This window comes from Carcharodon carcharias, chromosome 13, assembly GCF_017639515.1.
Source record: "Carcharodon carcharias isolate sCarCar2 chromosome 13, sCarCar2.pri, whole genome shotgun sequence".
Taxonomy (NCBI): Eukaryota; Metazoa; Chordata; class Chondrichthyes; order Lamniformes; family Lamnidae; genus Carcharodon; species Carcharodon carcharias.
Window position 1 is genome coordinate 101,046,538 of NC_054479.1, and position 21,278 is coordinate 101,067,815.

Consider the following 21,278-nt stretch of genomic DNA (forward strand, 5'->3'; position numbering starts at 1 on the left):
TCTTATTGTGTATATGTTTTAAAATACATTATTTTGTCTAGAAGAACCAAGTACAAGGAGCCATAGCACTTTGGAATTCAGAAGGCTGTTAAACCAGCTATTAGTTATTCTCTGTACTTATGCCTGTTATCTGTATTGCACCCTGTTAAGAACTGTTACAAGGACCTCTCAATTTTCAATGGTGTAGTTTTAGTCTTTAGTTATCATTTGCCTCAATAAAAATGAGGAAAGATTTTCTTCCAGAATATTATACAAGTTTAAAATTGAGTTTAGAGTATAATCTAATCTTTTGGGTGGGTGGGTTGGTGGGGGTGGGGGGCGGTTAGATAAGCATGAACTACTTAAGTTCTATTTTTATAAAGCCTTATGGTGTTGGATACGGACATTTGGATAAGTAGCACTCATAATTTGTTGTCAACAATATTAGGTATTGCATAAGCTTTGTAGAGATAAAAAGTCAAACTGGAAATCTGAGATAACAGAATATGCCGGAAATCTGCAACAGCTTGATAGCAGCTCGGCTGGGACCTTCCTTCAGATCTCAGAATTAGTAGTTTTGTGTTAAACTGTTTTTAACCAGTCTAAATGATGACAAATGTAATTGTGAAGAAGACTTTGATAGCTCATTTATGCATGTAGCATTTGTGAGCTTTTAAAAATACCATACTCCACCTGGTTTAAGTTGATTCCACCATGAACTTTTTATGCATTATTCATTTTTAGTTGAAAAGGATTAAAAAGACAATTGAATATTTGACTTGGTAGCTCTGTTATTTTATTTCCATTTTCTTGCATTGGTGCAATGTTGTCAGTTAAGTTCTGTGCAGACTTCTTTTTAAAAAAAATACTGCTTTTGAAATCACATTGCAGATGAAATTTCATTATTGCTTCGAGATGAAGAAATGGATGTGTTTTCTTTGGTTCTTGACGGAATGAAGACATTTTCTGACCATTGTGGAATTCAGTTGCATGGATGTCAGGTGTTGTGTGCACTTTTAGAAAAAGGTAATTCAGTGGAATAAATATTCTACAAGTAGTATCACTGAAAAGAAGAAAATTGTCAAAGTTTTTTGTCTTGCATTCATCAGGACATTTGCAAGAATATCAAATGTAAAGGGAGCAACAATTGTACTTCATGAAAAGAGAGTGCTGATTGGTTGGCAATTGGAGTCTGATTGATAGAGGCCTTGCCATGGAGAATGCACCAGTTAACTGATGGCTGACAGTTAACTGCCAAGTTTTGCTTAAAATCAAACCAGGCACGTTGACTCTGGTCAAGGCACTATCCTGGGGAATGAACCAGAGCAGGATGTTGCCTATTTTGTTCAGTTGAAACAGGCACAATGAGTGCGCATGTTCTTTCTATCTGCAAAGAACAGGGCTCTGTGTATTGATATATGTAGTTTCTACCACGCATAACTGCGAGCTCGACTGATGATTTTAAATTGTTTGTCAGCATAATTCTTGGAACACTCAGGATTATTTAGCAAATGTTGTTCAATTGCCGAATCACATCTAAGGTTGGACACTGTTTTGAGTTTTGCAAGTATGGGCTGGGTGCAGTCAGTAACTTGCCTGTTGTGAACAGCCGAAGGGACATACTGTTTGATACGATCTGCTAATCTCTGGGACGTACGGCCTACATACCTAGCATCACACCAGCACTGAAATTCATATATCACGTTACTCATAGGCAGAATGCCTTTTTGGCTTGATGGCAGCATCCTGCTGGTGGCAAACACAGTTGTGTTTGTATGCAGTCATGTGCATAGTAGCAGCGTTAAACAACTAGCTTCACTTGTCGCTCAAATGTCTGAGATACCTTGCAGGGTAATCTGAAGTAGACTGGGCATTTTTCAGGACTGAAAGTGACGGCTTTAGGTGAAGAACAGATGAAGCTAACTGTTTCACATATGTCCCAAAGACTGGTGGATCGTGTCAAACGGCATGTCCCTTCAGCTGGCACAACAGGCAATGTACTGACTGTAACCAACTAGCCTGTGCTTGCAAAACTCAAAACACAGTGTCCAACATTAGATGGGATTCCGCGATTGGATAACATCTGCTAAACAATCCTGAGTGTTTTAAGAATTATACTGACAAACAATTTAAGATTATCAGTCAGGCTTGCAGTGTGATGCACTTAACACATGCTAGAAGCTACGTATATTAATTCACAGGGCCTTTTTCTTTGGAGACAGAAAATGTGCACACATTGCATCTGTTTCAACTGAACAAGATAGGCAACATCCAGGCTCTGCTCTGGTTCATTCCCCAAGGCAATGCCTTGACCAATCAGTCAACCTGCTTGGTTTGAATTTAAACAAAGCTTGGCAGTTAAATGTCATTCATTTCTTAATAGGCATCATCCATGGCAATGCCTCTACCAATCAGAGTCCACTTGCCAACCAATCAGCACTCTCTTCTCATGAAGGATAAGTTGTTGTTCCCTTTACATTCGGTATTCTTGCGAATGTCCTGATGAGTGCAAGATAAAAAGCTTAGACAACTCTCTTTTTACAGCAATACTCAAGTTCTATACGACTAAATTACTACTCTAGAAGCACCTAAAAGAAGTTTTGCAGGGAGATGTTGAAACTAAAGGCCCGTAATTCTTAAACTGTGGGTATTTTTCAAAATACATCTGTTGAGCAATTTTACGTTTCCTTGAAAATAGTTTTGCGTTTTTGAATGCTTTATTATTAAAGCTGAAAGTAATTTGTGGGAAGAATAACAAAGAAAATGTGTTAAACCACAGAATAAGTACCACTCCAATAATGAGCATGTGTATACATGCAGTGCCATGTTAGGTTGGTTTTTCAAAACAGGCATCTTCTCCACTGTTTCTCTTAATTCTTGCCCTCCTTTGAATCTTACCTGGTACATTTGAACTCTTAATTGATTTAACTTTTTTCCTTTCTGTGTTATCACTTTTTCCTCTTGCTTTATAACCTCTAAGAGCAGTGGTCTGATCAAAGGCAGGTTCTCTGTTCATTTCCTCAAGCCTTGTCGTCCTGTGCTTTTCTCTTCAGTTATTTGCAAGAGCCTCTCATTTTCAACTTTAATGAGCAATATGACAAGTGAAAAGAACACACAAGCTGGTTTCCTGTTGCCTTCCTCATGCATGCTTAAAGGAAACACAAGTCCTCTTCCTGAAGGATCCTCTCCCTGTAAGCAGCTGTTGTCTCTTGAGGTTCAAGCTCTTCTGCCATCATCATTGGAAATTTGCTGATTCTGCCATTAGCCATGGCTCATAACCCTGAACATGGAACTCTTAGCCTGAGGTGACTCAGTTGCCTGAGACCTAAAATGATCCTGCTACCCTTAACTTCTAAGTAAAGGTGCTAATACCAATCCAGTGAACTGAAAATGTGCAGCTTAAATGCTTATTTTGCCTTCCTTCTGCAATCGACTGAAAGTAATGGACCTTTCACTGTTGCTAGAAATATATTTAGTACATGCAGTGTATAGGCCATTGCATTCATTAACAACAGTCATAGAATTATTGAATCAAGGAATGCTGCTGCACAGAAGAAGGCTACACACCCCATTCAGCCTGTTCTGATGTTTGAAAGAATTATTCCTGCTCTTTCCCCACAACCCTGCAAATTATTCCTTTTTTTTCAAGTATTTATTCATTTGCCTTTTGGAAGTTATTGCATCTACTTACAACAACTTACTGCATAATTTTTTTCCCTCATGTCGCCGCTGGTTCTTTTGCCAACAAACTTAAATCTGTGTCTTCTGGTTACTGATCTTGTACCACTGGAAACAGTTACTATCAAAACTGTCTGTCAAAACCGTTCATGATGTGGAACATCTCTATCAAATCTTTCCTTCTCTGCTCTAACAATAAGAAGCCCAGCTTCTCCAGTCTATCCATGTAAGTGAAGCCTTTCATCCTTGGTATCATTCTAGCAAATTTCCTCTACACTTGCTCCTAAGTTCTTGACATCCTTTTTAAAGTGTGGTGCTCGGAAATGGCCAGAACATTTCAGTTGGAACTCAAGTTTTGTAAAGTTCTAGCATAACTTCCTTGCTTTTGTACTATATGCTTCTGTTTATATAGCCAGGGATCCTTTATATCTTTTTAACTGCCTTCTTAACTGATCCTGCTATCTTAATCAACTTGTGTACATTTCATTGTATAGGTCTTTGTTTTTGCAGCCTATTCATGCACTCTTCATTTTATATTTCCCCTCCTCATTTTTCCTATTGAAATGAATCGTGTCACACTTCTCTGAATTAAATTTCATCTGCCATATGTCTATGACCTCCTGCAGTCTATTTCTATACTCTCCATGATTGCTACAGCCTCAATTTTTTTTTTTTGGTCATTTGCAGACTTTGAAATTATGCCCTGTGTAGTCAAATCAGGTCATTAATAGATTTGAGAAGTTGTCCTAAAACTAACCCCAGGGGATACCACTGTACGCTTTCCTCCAGTCTGAAAAATAACCTTTCACAATCACTGTTTGCTTTGTGCCTCTAAGGCAATTTTGAATATGCACACCCATTGCCCCTTTAAACCTACTGGCTTTCATTTTGCTTAAAGTCGATTATGGGGTATATTATCAGATGCCTTTTGAAAGTCAATCTACACTGCATCAATGACAGTAGCTTCATCAACCCTCTCTGTTACTTCATCAAAGATCACAGTCAAGTTTAGTCAAACATGATTTGCCTTTAAAAATCCATGCTGGATTTCATTTACAAACCCCTATATTTGCTAGTTGATTTTATCCTGGTTAATGGCTCCATAAGTTTCCTCAGCAATGACCTTAGGCTGAATAGCCTGTAATTGCTGTGTTTGTTCCTATTCACATTTTGGAATAGAAGTGTAACATTTGCAGTCCTCCAGTCCTCTGGCATCATTCCCATATTTTAAAGAAGATTGGAAGATTATGGCCAGAACCTTCACAATTTCCACCCTTAATTTCCTCAGCCTAGAAAGCATTTAATCTGTTCTGGGTGATTTCACTACTTTGAGCGCTGCAAACCTTTTAAGCACCTCCTCTTTACCTATTTTTATCCTATTCAAATTCTCTACTAACTCCTTCTTTGCTCTTCCATTGGCCGTTGGCTATCAATGAGGCCAGATACAATATACTCATTTAGTATTGCAGCCATGTCTTCTCTCTCCACAAGAAAATTTCCATCTTGATCCCTAATTGGCCACACCCTCTCCTTTTTGCTATCACTTTACTATTTATATGCTTTTAAAAGATTCTAAACTATTCTCAGAGCATTTTTGCCTTTCTTCCTTTTTCAGCTCCCTCTGTACTTTTTATATTCAGATTAGTTACCCACTGAATTATTAACATCATCTTTATCAAAAGTGCACCTTTTCTGCTTCACTTCAATTTTTCTATCTTCAGTCATCGAGGGAGACCTAGCTTTGGATGTGCTTTATTTCCCTCCCTTGTGAATGTGTCTAATCAGTACCTGAATTGTCTCCTTTTTTAAAAACTCATTCATTGGGCCTGTTCCCCTTTGTTTCACCAAAATTAGCCTTCCTCTCATTGAGTGTTTTGACATTTGATTTTTCCTTGTCCTTTTCCATAGCTAATCTAAACCTACTGGCGTGTTCAGTGTTTCCCATTTGCTCCCCCATTGAAATATGCTTCACTTACCAACTTCGTACCTTGGATCTAAGTACTGTATAGTACTGTTTCCTTCCTTGTTCTGCAGGAAATATGCTGATCAAAAAGTTCTCCTGTATACTTTCAGGAATTCCTTCCCCTCTTTGCCTTTTACCCAGCTATATTGGAACAATTGAATACCTGATTTTTACTCTACAGTTCTTGCATACTTCTGCAGTTTTCTGGCAAATTTACTCCTCTATCTCCTTCCTACTTTTGATGGCCTACAATCATCACCCTGCAATGTTTTAGCTCCTTATTTCTTTAGTTCTGACAAAATAGAATCTATTTTTGCACCCTGCTGTATCAGTATCTTTGACCAACACTGCCATCCCATCCCTATTTTTGTTCCTTTCCTATCCTTCCTGAATACAGTGTAGCCAGGAGTATACAGTGCCCATTCTTTCCCTTGTTTGAGCCAGGGCTCCATTATTACCACAACATCATAATGTCATATGGGTACTTGTCCACGCAGCTTACCAGCCTTATCTACCACACCCTTGCTATTTATCGGCATGCAGTCCAAACTCATCTTAATCTGCCTCACATTTCACCAGTCTGATCAAGCTTATTTCTGGACTAGTTATTCTCTGATTGTTTGTCTCTTTCAGTCTTCTGAACATTTTTGTTTCTTCTCTCTAATGCTTCATCCTGGTCTCTAAACTGCTGTACCATTTAACCTGCCTGCAAAGACATTGGTCCTTACCTTTTGAGGTGATTTCATCTTTAATAGGTTCCTGGATTTTGTTCTCTGTTTACATTTGATGCATTATCCATAATATTTGGTTTTGATTTAAGTTCCAGATGAGCAGGTCATTGAATTTGTAGAAGGGAAAGATCACTGGGTCATTTTAGAAGCCCTGAAAAACTTTAATGAACATGAAGATATGGTACACCATGGCCTGAGAACTCTGCTCCCTTTGGCTGGTCCAAGTAAGTTGATTTGTTTAATAAATTCTCTTCAGAATCATTTATAAAATTGTTTAAAAAGTGATAATTTAAATTGTAAATAATGAGATAGATGAGTAAATAATATTCCTGCTTTGTTTTCAATAGCTGCTAATTTGAGCTATCTAGAGCTTGACACTCAACAATTGCAAAAGGAGGAAAGATGGGTTTAGCTTTATTGAATTATATCTGTCACTGGCTGTGAAGTGTGACATTGAGATGAATGTGACCAGTTAATTAAAGGTGCATGCTGAAACAATTATGGGAAGGGAAGTGAGAATTTGCTTTCTTACATGCAAAGTTAAACATAGATTTTTATTTTCAGCAAATAATGTGGAAATTCTGATGTCTGGAAATGAAAAATGTTACAGTCTGGTAACTGGTGCAATGAAGAGATTCCCTGAAAGTGAGGCAATTCATGAAATTGGTTGCTGTTTACTTCAGAGGTTTACACTCAGTAAGTCTAATTTTTTATTAACATTGAACTGTAGTTTGAGTTAAACCTATCCATGTTGTAAAGTACTTTATTGAAGAAAAATTGAGAATTAATAAATTGAATTTAATTTTTGTTTTTCAGATTATTTTTACAACATTTTGCTGCTGAATGGAGTGCATGAGGTTGTCATTAATGCAGTTCTAAAATATCCACAGAATGGTACATTACAGGCTGCAGCTCTCAACAGTTTGGCTCTTTTAAGTAAGCAGCATTCCAAAAATAAGTTAACTTAAAAATAAGATTTGTAAGAATTCAGTCAAAACTTTGTTCACAGTTGCAGGGTACAGCTTCTTGCATTAAAGGTGCTCTTCATCTCATCTCACCAGAAGGTTTCAGTGCTAATGCTGATTTTGGAGAGCCTCTAAAAATCATGAGGGCTCCTGCCTCCCTCACCCGCTGCACCTCCCCACCATTTCACAACAACACATTACCCATTTGGAGACACCAGACCGTCACTTGATATTTTTATTAAATAGAATGGCTGCAATTGGGACCTTGGCAAAGAGGCAGAAAAAGCCCTAGAACTCATGGCACCTAAAATAAAAGGAAAGTACTGAGGATGCTGGAAGTCTGAAATAAAAACAGAAATGCTGGAAAGACTCAGCGGTCTGGCTGCTTCTGTGGAGAGAGAGAAACAGAGTTAATGTTTCGAGGTGTGAAGAACCCTTCAGCTTGAAATGTTAGCTCTGTTTCACTTTCCACAGATGCTGCCTGACCTGTTGAGTTTTTTTAATTCATTTACGGGATGTGGGCTTCGCTAGCTGGGCAGCATTTATTGCCCATCCCTTGTTGCCCTTGAGAAGGTGGTGGTGAGCTACCACCTTGAACAGCTGCAGCCCATGTGGTGTAGGTACACCCACAGTGCTGTTAGGAAGGGAGTTCCAAGATTTTGACCCAGTGACAGTAAAGGAACGGTGATATATTTCTAAGTCAGGATGGTGAGTTACTTGGGGGAAACTTCCAGATGGTGGATTTCCCATCTATCTGCTGGTCCTACCTTTGCAAGCACTTCCTGTTTTAATTTTAATGTTGAATTCTTAATGTTGAAGCTCTAATGAAATAGCATGTGATTTAATTTACAGGGATGAATTCATTTTAAACAAGAATGATTAGGAACAACTGTGTTTTAGATTAAATCCAAATTAATAGTGAAAAATTGAATAAACTAGTTGTGCTAAAATAAAATGTGGAAATAGTAAGTTTGGCAGCATCTGTAAAGAGAAAAATAAGATTAACATTTTGGATGAAGAACCCAGAATTTTTTAAGAGCCTGTCCCAGAAACATCAAACGCCTTTTGGCCTTTACAAATTCTCATTGATCCATTGATTCATATCATTTTCTGTTGTGTTCTTTTTCATTAGTAATCATATTGTCTATTCCTGTCAAATTGCTACACAAAAACTAATGATTTGGCACAACTTGACATCATCAGGCTAATTTTGACAATTTCTCCCTCTACAATGTGCAGTGTCATTTGCTATCATAGTACCACAATTTGTAAGTGAAATCTCAGTTTCTGAATGATGAATTGCTTACTGCAATAGATCCAGTAAAATTATAATATCTTCATGTCTCTTTATAAGCGGAAACAATATTTGTGAACAAGGATCTTGAAGGAAAAAAAGATGATCTCTGCTGGTCGGAGGCTTGCTGTCAAGCTTTGGAATCATTCAAGGAGAACGCAAAGGTCCAGGTGAGGGATGTTACTGTTTTTGCACTTGAAATGTTTAATTTTTGTACTCTTTTCTTTTCAAATATTCAGTTATTTTAAAATTTAGGACATAAACCAATATCATTGTTTTGCCTTGCTGACATTGACCATTAAGTAGTTCTGAATTTTTCTAAAGCTTTTAAATTCATTTGAAGCATTGAAAACCTGCTGAAGAAATTGCACCCACCACTCAAGTAGAGCCAGTTTGCTATGTCATATTGACTTGTTTTGAAAAGTGTTCTGTGAAGCAGAGACTGCCATGTTGTTGAGGAAAATGACAAAAATGGCTTCCAGTAACTCAGCTGGGAAGTGTATTGAATAATGTGATATTGTGCCTGTTATGATCCTGTCAGGGACAGTTGACATTTTAAAGAGGAAGTCCAGACACCCAGCAATTAACTGACAGAACTATGCCACAAGATTTCACGTTTTTAAACAAGAACAAACTTTATTGTATATCAAAAAGAATGAAACAAAATAAGCATTATTAACACTAGTTTACAACTACATATATGTTGAACTCTTTTTACTTACATTTCCAACCTATATGTTATATTCCTGAAATTAAAGTTATAGTATAAAACATGTAAACTATGAACTAGAGGCAACAGCCATGCAGAATAAGATGCAACCAGGCTTGATCCCTGCTCTTTTACAGCATCTACTGAATGTCTGTTGGTGTATTCGTTGGCCTCAGTATCCTTGCCCAACGGAGGGGGAATAAACATCCAGAGTTCTCGTTTCTGAATACTATTCAGTTGTAAAGGAGTGTACTTATGGACATTGGTGAAGAAATTACCAAACTTGATTGTGATAGCTCTTGTTGTCAAATATTCACTGTTTAGGCACAGGCAGTGAATAATCTGTGATGTCAGTGGAACTGTGCCAAGTATTAGATGAGAATGGGAGTAAAAAGTAGGATGTGAAACAATAAAGGAAAAAGTAGAAGTAGCGGCATACTTTCAGTCTGATGCATTCCACCTGGCAGTGTGTATTGCCTCAAGGGAAAGTGTGTCGAAGCCACTACTTTTATCAAAAGTTTCAGTTTAGCTGTCCACTGATTCACCAAATCAGTCTTTAGCAAATTGTAATAAAACTGAGACAAGATTGACATCCTCTATGGCCCTAGATATTGCCTGTGGCACTTGATCTGAGTAAAGAGTTAATTTCTGTTCACCCTCTAGCTGATTTTAATTTGCTCAAACTACTTTCTAGGATACAAAAAAAATGCATGAAGGACTATTTAGTTTTGTTGTGCAGACCTATTGTACTATGATAGGACGTATTCTTTTATAACTATGAAAATGTAGGGTATATGATGAGAAAAATTGATTATTCATAAATTCCAAGTTTCTTCACAAGTGTATATTTTATTATGTATCTGTAGATAAAACACATTTTTCTGTCCCCCAAAAACGATTGAAAGAGCAGTTTGTGTGATGTCTTTTAAGGTTGTGCTCTTATTAAAGTTACTCTTTCCCCTCCTGCGCAAAATACACATACACAATACAGATACAAGCCTTCAAAAAATAAAGCAGTGACAAATCTTTTCTTTGCTTTTGAAATCCTAGCTTCACAATCATTTACAATTATGGATTTTCACTCACCGCTTCCAAATAGTGTCATAATTACACTGCTTGAGCTATTAATAGTTGTGCTAAACTGGTGCATCCTGTGACTGTTACTTCAAATGAATGTGTTTAAGCACTAAAATGTACATTTCACAGATGATATCAATGGAGGATATGTATTCAAAGTTGGATAATTGTCAAAAAGTAACTCATAATTAGGCTCCCTAACCTGTTGCAGCTGTGAATGAAAGGTTTATTTTATGTAAACTGCAGTTCCCATGCCTGTGTGTTATTGCACAACAGATATGTTTGTTTTTCCAACTTGTAACTTAGTTTTTCCTCTTAGCATGGTATACAAAAGGATAGGTGATGATGTCACATTGGGTTAGCAAAATTATAATTTTCAAAGATAGATTAAAGGGGACACACCTGAAATAGGTGATTCAAAGAGGGTGAAAAGTTACTGACAGTTTTTGTTGGAGGGAAAATTGGTTGTGACAAGTTGAAAGTGCAAAATACTAGTTTATAAAACATGCAGAACAAAGACCTACATACAAGTGATTATTGCTGTGCAATATTCTTCTTTCAGGAAGCAGCTTGTTGGGCACTGTACAATCTACTTCTGTATAAGAATGATCTTCATACAAAATTTGGAGATGAAGAAGCATGGTATTGACACCTAGTTTCTTTTAAGAAATGCTTACTTGTAACTTCAGTATTTTTGTAACTGATGTGTGTTCTGAAAGGATATTTCTTATTACTCAATTCTGACAGGAATGCATTAAAGTAATATCTTATTGTATTGCAGCTACCCAGTTCACAGACTGATGATGGCAGCCATGTTATTACATTCCAATTCAAAGGAAGTGTTTCAGGCAGCGGCAAATGCTCTAGCAACTTTGGCAGACAAAAGTGGTGAGTTAAAAATGAAGAAACATCCAATAAAATATTAAAGCAGCCAGATTTTTTTCTTAATAGCACTTCGAATCCCTTTGTTTGCTTTTGTTTAACAGTACAAGTAAGAAAGCTTCTGTTGGCAAAAGGGATACATATCAACATCCTAGACCTAATGAAAAAATATTCAGATTCTTGTGATGTCCTGGAAAGTGCCTGCAAGCTCCTTAATAAGCTATTCCTGGGAAGGTAAATGTTTATATTGGGTGGTTTTTCCAAGTGGCATATAATTTTTCATATTGTTTTCTCCTTTTCTCCAGTTGACATCGCAACACAGATTTACCTGTGCAGTGCACAAATGTTAGGTCAACAGCGACCAACTTTTTGAGTTCTATGTTGAAGCTGGCCATGGGGATGCCAACAAGAGCTGGTATCTTTCTGAATGAAAACAGAAAATGATGCATGTACTCAAAAGGTCAGGCAGTATCTGTGGAGAGAAATAGCAATAATGTTTCAGGTCAATGGTCTTTCATCAGAACCTGTGTTACAAATATGAGGTTTTATAAGTTTGGTATGTTTTAGGACTGTCTCTCAAATTTATGGTAAAATGAAGGGGGTCATGTGACCTGTTCTGAAGTCTGCCTGACAACAGGCCTGGGTGAGGGAGATATTGTTTTGCGGTGAAGAAGGTGTAAGGTATTCTTACCAAGAGACAATGCCAGCACAATCTGTGTTTACATTGCTTAAATTGCTAGACTTAAAAATGCTAGGAAGGTGTTGAGAATGTCAAATTGTAAATGGTTATACTTTAAACTGTCAATTTAATTCCAAGATAGAATAGGGTTGGGGTCTGAAGAATAGTTAATTAGTATTTCTACGTGGTTACAAGGCCCATGTGATTCATACTGCTATGGAAATGGGCTTTGAAAGGAGAAGGGTTTCTAAGATATCCCCGAAAACTCTCAGACACAGGGGGGCTGAATTTTCCCCCCGACGGGGGCGAAGTTGAAGGGCCGGCACGCACAGGGACGCTTCTGATCGGTGCCCCCAATTGGGGCCGCGGTGCCATTTTATGTGGGCGGGTCACTAAGGCCCACCCAGCGTGACATCCGCACAGAAGCGCTATGCAGAAGAAAGAGTGCACTCATCTCCCTGAGGCTAAGTGCAGCCTCAGGGAGATCAGCTGTAAATGTATAAAATTTAAAAGTAGAAAAATAAAATTTCCCTAACCTGTCCCCTCGTGACAATGTCACCTGAGTGGGGACATGTTCATAATTTTCACAAAAACTTTATTAAAGTTTTTTAAAACCTACATGAAACCTCATTTCGCCCGTGGATGAGGTTTCGTGTTTTTTCTAATTCCCACTGGAGCTCCTGGCCTGCCCACCAACCTTAAGGTTGGACGGGCAGGTCCTTTAATTACTTAATTGACTCTGTCAATGGCCTCAATCGGCCATTGACAGGTCAGCGGGCTTGCAGCTGATTTTGCTGCGCTCTTGCCTACCTGAAAATTTAAATGGGGCACGGTGACGTCTGAAGTTCCTCTCCCCAACGTCACTGCGCGCCATTTTACATGTTGGCGAGTGGGCCCCGCCCCCGCTCGCCAATGCATAAAATCCTGCCCAGGCAGTCTGCTTGGAACTGGGAGAGAGCGATTAGCTAGAGGCAGAATGTCTCTATGGTTCACCATGCAGGAATGAGGGTGGGAGTTTGCAGTTGGATTGATAAGACCAAATTCAAGAGAATTTGAAACAAAGCTGGAAGATTTGTCCAGCTTGCACTGGAGAGAGAATCTCCAGGGAAAAATCCTCATTGTGAAAGACAGTTCTGGGGTTAAAAGTTATCAAGCTGGTAATGAAAGTAAACCCTCGGAAGCTAAGGGTCACTTTGGACTAGCTCTGGGAAAATTGAATTACTATTTTAGAGACAGTATAAAGTATACCTATGAAGTGGGATTCTTGGGCGTGTTAAAAGTAAAAAGGGGAAATTTCTGTTCTGTGGCTAAATGTATAAGTTACCTATCAAAGAAAATAGTGTTTAGTCAATAGTGCTTTTAGGCTGCTACAGTAAAAGTCTTAAAACATGAAATCTTGTCATGTCATCCTTTTGGCTCTCAATTAGAAAGTTGAATTTGTTTTTTAAACTTATCCTCTCTACAGGGGCCATAACACCTCATGCAAGTTCATCGACCTGAAATATTAAATCTGTTTCTCTCCACAGATGCTGCCTGACCTGCTGAATATTTCCAGAATTTTCTGTTTTTAATTTCAGATTTCCAGCATTTGCAGTATTTTGCTTTTGTCTGGCACCTTTTTTGTTCTTCCATTCTTCTCTAGGGGAATAATCTAAACTCAGATAGCAACATTGATGGAATAAAAACACATGGTAACGTGTTTTTCTACCTATATTTGAGGTGTTCATGGGGCTTCTACAATACTCTGACTACAGGAAAATACACTTTTTTTCCCAGCTCTAAGCTATGCAGCAACTGGAATATTGAGGGTTTAGTGTTTATTTTTCTTTCTCTTTTTTTGGTCAGCATATCATGCCTTTGCCTTAATGCTACAACTAAGATCAGAAACATGCTGGTGATGAGGTTCACTTATTGCCTCGGACGCTAAATTTAAGGAAACTTGTACACTGGCTAACATTTCCACAATGAGAAGTGGTTATTTCACTAATGTTAGGTCCCTTGTAAAATATTGCAAAATCTAGTGTTTCCGGAACTCCTTGTGGTAATCTCTTAGTTGTGAAAAATAAGATGATATCTGTTTTTGACTTCTGTGCTGCAAATGCAGTTAATTTAGAAATATGTTGTGGTGCCTTATACCATCATAGTTTTAGTTTGCAATATTCCAAATTTAAAATCGTTTTCATAAGTGATATGCAGTAGAAAGTACATATACATATTTAATGTTGCCAAGATTATTCAGCCCAGAAAGAGTTGATGTAATTCACAAACCTTGATTACCACCATGACATTTTATTAAACATGTCACTAACTTCAAGCAATGCATAATTATAATTGTTTCTATCTATAAATATTCTAAGATCTTGCCACTAACATGCACCTTCATACTTTGTTAAAGATGCAAAATAATCAGAGTAAGAAAGCCAGAGCTCTGTTGACACTGGAGAAAGGCTGTGACTTCACAACCAGCTGCCCATCAGGCAATCTGATTCAATCAGTCATCCTCCAGTTACCTCAGGATCTATTTACAGCAGTTAGACATTGTGACCTTACAGCACCATCTTAGAATCAGTACTATACCATGGGTGGAATTTTACAGCCCCTCCCACCGGCAGGATTTTCCGGTCCCGCTGAAGTCAACGGAGTTTTGAACTGCTCACTGTGTTTTCCCCCTCCATAATGAGGCCATAAAATTCCGCCCTATTTATTATAATATAATTCTTAAAATTGCACATTCTTGCTATTAGCTTTTTAACAGAAAATTTATTAAAGAATATTTACTATGCTAACAAAAATGGAATTTGGAAGACTTTTTTTAAAGTGTGGAACTTATTTTTTAAATATTTGCACTTACCAAGTTAGATTATCTTGTTAATGAAGATTTGAGTACTTTCTAATGTTTTGCGTAGAGTGCTCAGCGCCAATAATTTCCAGGCCTGTTACAATTTATTCTCTTTGCAGAGTAAAGCACTTTTTGAACATTGCCTCAGAAGTGTAGCCCCCAGAATCATAAGTCCAACTTCTATGACATCAGTGTGGATTTCTAAGCTTTAGACTCCTGCTGCTCTTGTGGGCTCTTTGAATGAAATTACAGATTTAGATTGGAAAGCATAGCTCATGTTTTGGTGCTATATGGATTGGAAACAGAGGCTGAAACTGTCCAAAGCCATTCTCGTTGGGTTCTCTCAGCAGCAAATGAGTGGAAGGTTGTATTCATGTAATCTGTTTTGTATTCAAACCGAGATTCCAGATGTGAATGGATAGTGTACAAATATCTACAAATGCTACTTTTGATACATTAAGTTGTATGGTAGTTTTAATAATGCAGAATTAATTTGGTTTTCTTCCTTGCAAACCTTTAATAAAGTAAAAGCAGAATTCAACAAATTGTGCTCCATTCTATATTTTGATGTTATACCATTAAATACTGTGCTATTATCATTTCATGTATTTTCAGTACATTGAGTCTGGATATTATGAGATTAACTTCAAGCAGAATAGTTGACACATTGAAGAGTAGTTTGCAGACTTCTTCAGTGCAGCTTGAGGCCCTTCGAGTCATGTCACATATTATTTGCCCTGGTAAGTGAAAACAACTGATCCAGTGTGTGCATAATGAGTTAGTGTTTTTGTAATGGAAATAATGATTTTTTAAAAATTATTAATTCATTAGCATTTTATACCCTAAGTCACACAATTGTTTCTTTAATCGTGTTGATGGACAGCTCTGACTTGAACAGCTATGGTTTGTTTAAGAACTGGTGAATTCTGGTGTCATTTTAGTTCTTTCTAACAGGAGATCTAAAATCTAGATGACCTGAGATTTGCATGATTCACATGTCATCACATTGTGACAAATTTCATTTGCAAATCTGTCACTTCAATTCTGAGGCAGTTTTAAAAATAGTATTTAACTCTTGTGATCTGATTTCAGTTCAATTATTTTAATTATTTTGCTGTATTACTTGACTTCTATTAAACTATAAATATACCTGACCAATTCGTTTCGGTCTACGTGCTTTTCTCAATTTGAGTGGCCCGTTCTGCATTTTGGAAAAGTGGCATCTCAGTGACCTATGGTTCATTATAAACCAGAACAAGAGGGTAATTTAATCCTGGACATGCTATTTCACATATAACGTACATAAGCAGGCAGGTTTTGGATTTACAAACTGAAAATCTTGAAAATACTGAGCAGGTCATGCAACATCTCAAAAGAGAGTGACATAGGTCATCTACCTGAAATGTTAAGTCTTTCATCAGAACAGGAAAAAGTTAGAAGTTTTAAGCAAATACAGTGGCAGGGAAAATGGGAAAAGGACAAAAGGGAAGGCCATTTATAGGGTGGAACGCAGAAGAGAATAAATGATAAAACGGATAACAGTGTGGTGCAAAATGAGATGATAATGGGACAAGTTAAAGGAACAAGTCATGGATCTTAAGGAGGTGTAAATAGGAAAAGCACAATCATTGCCAACAGCTGCTTTCCAAAATAAAAGGGTGAGGGGGTGGGTGGTAGGGGTAGAGGTTATGACCTGAAATTGTTGAACTCAGTGTTGAATCCAGAGTTTGTAAAAGTGCCTGATGAAAAGATAATGTGCTGTTCCTTAAGCTTGCGTTGAGCTTTATTGGAACAATGGAAGAGGTGAAAGACAAAGGTCAAAGAGGGAATGGATTGGAGAATTAAAATGATAGGTGACGAAGTTCAGGGTCACTATTATAGGCAGAATCGAGGTGTTTTACAAGGTGGCCACCCAATCCATTTTTACCTGGAAGAAGTGTTTGGGACCTTGGACGATGGGAAGGATGGAAGTAAAAGGGCAGGTGTTGCATTTCTTGTGCTTACATGGAAAGGTGCCATGGGGTAATTGAGGAGTGGACAAAGGTGTCTTGGAAGGAACGGTCCTTTCAGAATGCTGAAAGGGAAGGAGAGGGGAAAATGTTTGGTGGTGTCATGCTGGAGATTGTGGAAAGGCGGAGGATGACTTTTTTTATGTGGGGGCTGGTTGGATGGAAGATGCAAATAAATGGAACCTCATTGTGATTCTGAGAGGGAGGAAAAGGGGTGAAAGCGAAATTGTGAGAAATAGATCGGAGAAGCTCAGTGGCCCTGTTAACCATGCTTGGGGTTGGGGGAATCCTCATTTGAAGAAAAAGAAAGGTATATTGGAAGCTCTGGTATGAAAGGTGGCATTGCCAGAACACATGCAACAGCAACTGAGAAACAGGAAGAACAGAGTAGAGCCCTTTATTGGAAGCAAGGTGGGTGGAAGTAGCTGTGGGAGCCAGTGGGCTTATGGTGGATATTGGTAAATATCTTATCCCCAGAAATGGAGACGGAGAAGTTGAGAAAAGGAATGGAAGATCAGACGTGAAGGTGAGGGAAGGGTGGAAATTGAAAGCCGAGTGTATGAAACTTTCCAGTTCAGGGTGATATCAAGGAATGGTACCGGTAAAGTTATCAATATCTGAAAAATAGCTGAAGGGGGGACCTTGGTAGAACTGGAACAAAGAATGTTCCACATATCTCTCAAAAGGTAGGCATAGCTTGGACCCATATAGGGTTTCATAGTAATATTTATTTGGAAGAAGTGAGTGGAGTTAAAGAAGTTATTAAAAACAAAAAAACTGCGGATGCTGGAAATCAGTTCTGTCGAAGGGTCATGAGGACTCGAAACGTCAACTCTTTTCTTCTCCACCGATGCTGCCAGAACTGCTGAGTTTTTCCAGGTAATTCTGTTTTTGTTAAAAAAGTTGTTGTTCAATATGAGAACTAGTTCAGGCAGAGGAAGGGTGATGATGGATGGGAACTGGTTGGGCCTCCGTTCAAGGAAGAAGCAGAGCACTCAGGCCATCCTGGTGGGGGAATAGAGTTGTAGAGGGATTGGATGTCCATGGTGAAAAGGAGACAATTAGGGCCAGGAAACTGGAAACTATTAAAGCAACAAAAGTGTGTGGACAAGGGGAAACAAATGGAGTCAAAATAGGAAGACATCCATTCTGGTGGGCAACAGTAGGCTGAAATTATAGGTTTACCAGGGCAGTCTTATTGTGGCTCTTGGAAAGTACGTAGAAGAGGACTGTGCAGAGTTGGGGGCTAGAAGTTTGGAGGCTGTGGAGGTAACATTTCTAGAGGAGTTGAGGTAACAATCTTTAAAACAATGGCTTGATGCTTGCTGGTAAGATAATGATCCAGGGAGAGGTAAGAGGCCGTGTCAGAGAGTTCCAACAAGATTTACTTGTGGGCTTCTGAACCTGCCAACAGGCTGTAATTTGGGTCAGAAGCCAACATTGTGCGTTACGAGTGCAACAGGGATCTCGCCTACTTGTTGGAGAATCAGTGGGAACCTCAAGTCGCTTCTTTCTGGGATGTCTGACACAGTTACCAGGCAATCATGCTGTTACCTGGACCAGGCCTCCCACATAGTCAAGCCCACAACAGGGTGGAAATACCACCCCTGAGAATTGCTGGCCAATCAGAGGTAGGCTAGAGTAAGTAAGGGGGTGGAGAATTTGGGAAGGCAGTTCTCAATGGAAAGATAAGAGAAGGTAAGAGATTGGAAGTTTTTGGATCATGAGACAGAGTCTCCTTTTGAAAATTTCTTTTTTACAGTGAACACAAGACAAAGTGCTGAGGAAGCTCAAAACTGTAACAAAATAATCCCTTGGTACAGTACTATTTTGGGCAGCCAAGCTAAAGTAATACACTGAGTGTTGCTTATTGGTGAGGGCCTTTAGTTCATGTCAGCATTCCATCAAATACTGAAGGTGGAATTGTCCCTGAATTACACTAAGTGCAATAGCAAGCATGAAAAAATGTTTTTCCCACCTGCCACAATGGCGAGTTTTTGCACCATATTGTCAGCTTCCCAGCAGGTCCCACCTCATTAATAATGCATGCACGGGAAACATGCCGGTTCGCTGGCAGATGGACTCAGATTTGCCTGCCATGACGTGACCTCAGGACTTCCTCACTTCAGGCGCCATACTCAAAGCGCACCAGAGCACAGCCTACTTCTTGCTTTCGGACCAGCGGACTACTCCAACGGATGGCTCCGAAAGCAAAAAAGATGGCAGCCCCCCAAATTTACTGATACCTCACTGGGTCGCCTGCTGGACATATTGGAAGCCCTCTGCAAACTCCCCTATGCCTGCTTTGACGAAGACCAGCCACCAAGGTCACCAACCCAGCATGGGTAGTAGCGATGGTGGTGAGTGCCAGTGCTCTTCAACAGAGGAAAGACGCCCAGTGCCGCAAGAGGATGAATGATATCCTCCGTTCTGCCAGGGTAAGTCATTCCTCTTATCACTCTCAACTCTCTCACTGGCAAACCCATTACACATCCACAGGGTTCGCACTCACTGCCAGCTCAAGGGACATCACAACTCTCTCTCTCTTGCAAGCACCCTCATCTTCCCTGTCCATTGTGTCCTCATGCCGTCATGGCACCACTCACACTCTACTCATGCCAGGCATCCTTCTCATCTGGCCTAGCAGGCATCTTGCTTACACTCTCTCAGTCTGTCTCCATGCAGGATAAGCTAACCCACAACAACAAGGAGATGTCCCACACTGGTGGAGGAATGTCCGACATCAAGGTCCTCACAGTCTTTAAAATTAGAGCCATCCAGCTGCCTGTCGAGAATGTGCACTGTTCCAGCACAGTTGGTGAGGTTAGTGGCACTCAACCAAGTGAGGATCCTGCATTGCAACATCCATCAGAGAACCATACAACGTGTGATATCTCCTGTTTCACAGTCCCCTGCCATGCACTAATTATCTCTTTTCTATTGCAGGCAAATCTGGGAAGCAGCTGAGGGTGGCCATGAGCCAGGTCATTTACTCCAGACCTGAACACACCTCGGTCGAGGAATCCACAGACATATCAATGGAAGACCCATCACAGCGCTCACACACCTTCCATCAGCGCAGAGAGACACACCTCACTGGGACGTAGTTCTAGATCAGTGCACAATACACTGTCTGATCCACAGCAGGCAGAGGTAGGGAAATCCATGGGTGCTTGCACTTGCAGAATAGCTGGAGGTCAGGAATCTGGTGAGTCTAAGGCAGATGACGAGCCTCTGGACTCAGTTCGACTTCAGTTGCTGGAGCTACAAAGACAAGTTTGGGAACATCAGGAAGGGCTGTCTGCGGCACTCTTCAGATTGTAAACACAATGGAGGAGTCTGTGTGTCTTAGGCCTGAGGTGATAGCGCTGACATGCCAATACTCCAAGATCAACAGTGGTAGGATGGCAGTCGGCATGGAGGCCTTGGTCCAAGACATTGGTCCTGTACTGCTGCAGGAGCTGAACTCCATCGCTGAGGCTCTTGCAGGCATCCATCACTGTCAACACGTGAGGGGGTGAGGCATCTTGAACTCATTCCAGCAGTCTCTTCCTCTCAAGGAGTCAGCCAGGGGTTCCTAGGCACCCAAAGGGAGCAGGATCAACAAGTGCACACCCTGGGCCATCCACCCAGGTGACTCTGGGATTGTCTGGCCCGTCCAACTCCCCTCTTTCTGAGAGTCCCACATCTCCAGCTCCGCAGGCCAGGGAGGGTGCCACTGCCGCAACGCAGCCCCCTGAAAGCAGACCAGGCTCCCTAGGCCTCAGTCCTCCAGAGGACGCCAGCCAAAGGCATCACAGGCAGGGCGTAACAGTCAGCAGGCTGCCTCCACCTCCACAGTGGATATGGGGAAAGCATGAGGAAGCAGGGTTAGGAAGGTTAGTAAGACGTAGTTGCACAGTGTGAGCACAGCTGTTAATCACTTGTACATAATGTTCACGATTGTAAGTAAACTCCCAAGAATGTGTCCTTGACTGTGGCTCCTTTATTATGATGAGCAGTGTTCGTGTCATTCAGATGTGAAACCTTGGTTCCTGCTTAAGATGAAGGCAAGTGTCTCAGTCCAGGGCCTCTTCCCTGTGCGGTGTGTAACCTTCGGAGCCAAGTGATTGTTCGGCTTCAGAGTCACTTGATACATCAGTCTTGCATGCACCTCTATGTGGCTTGTCATTGCTGCCAGAATGTTGTGGGGAGGCATCACAGAATTCTGAGATTTTCTCTGTGTGCTCTCAACATCTTTGAGGTGGGGCTCCTCCGCCCCCCCCGCGCCTCCATGATATGACTTTGCTCACAGAGTGCAAGCAAGCTGCCCTCAGCCAGATAGGAGTCAGACATTCACAGACGCACCATGAAGATCTATGGAGTGTCCTCACTGCATGTCGTCACCATCATCCTCCTGGAATCTTGAGACTATTAGGGCCTCTGCTGTGTCTCCATGACAGTAGCCTGATCACAGAGGGTGTGCGTGCTGCC

At 40.0% G+C, this 21,278-nt stretch overlaps 1 protein-coding gene across 4 annotated transcripts in view; it reads left to right on the forward strand.

Moving 5' to 3' along the window:
• The window catches only part of lrrk2 (leucine-rich repeat kinase 2), a 226,984-nt gene that overhangs the window by 87,446 nt on the left and 118,260 nt on the right, over positions 1–21,278 (forward strand). For all 4 annotated transcript variants that reach the window (XM_041203526.1, XM_041203528.1, XM_041203525.1 and 1 more), the window contains 9 exons: positions 871–1,005; positions 6,441–6,575; positions 6,916–7,047; positions 7,168–7,287; positions 8,671–8,780; positions 10,959–11,038; positions 11,178–11,284; positions 11,383–11,512; positions 15,412–15,536. In XM_041203526.1, coding sequence (XP_041059460.1) covers positions 871–1,005; positions 6,441–6,575; positions 6,916–7,047; positions 7,168–7,287; positions 8,671–8,780; positions 10,959–11,038; positions 11,178–11,284; positions 11,383–11,512; positions 15,412–15,536 — 1,074 coding nt within the window. The remainder of the gene's footprint in view (positions 1–870; positions 1,006–6,440; positions 6,576–6,915; positions 7,048–7,167; positions 7,288–8,670; positions 8,781–10,958; positions 11,039–11,177; positions 11,285–11,382; positions 11,513–15,411; positions 15,537–21,278) is intronic.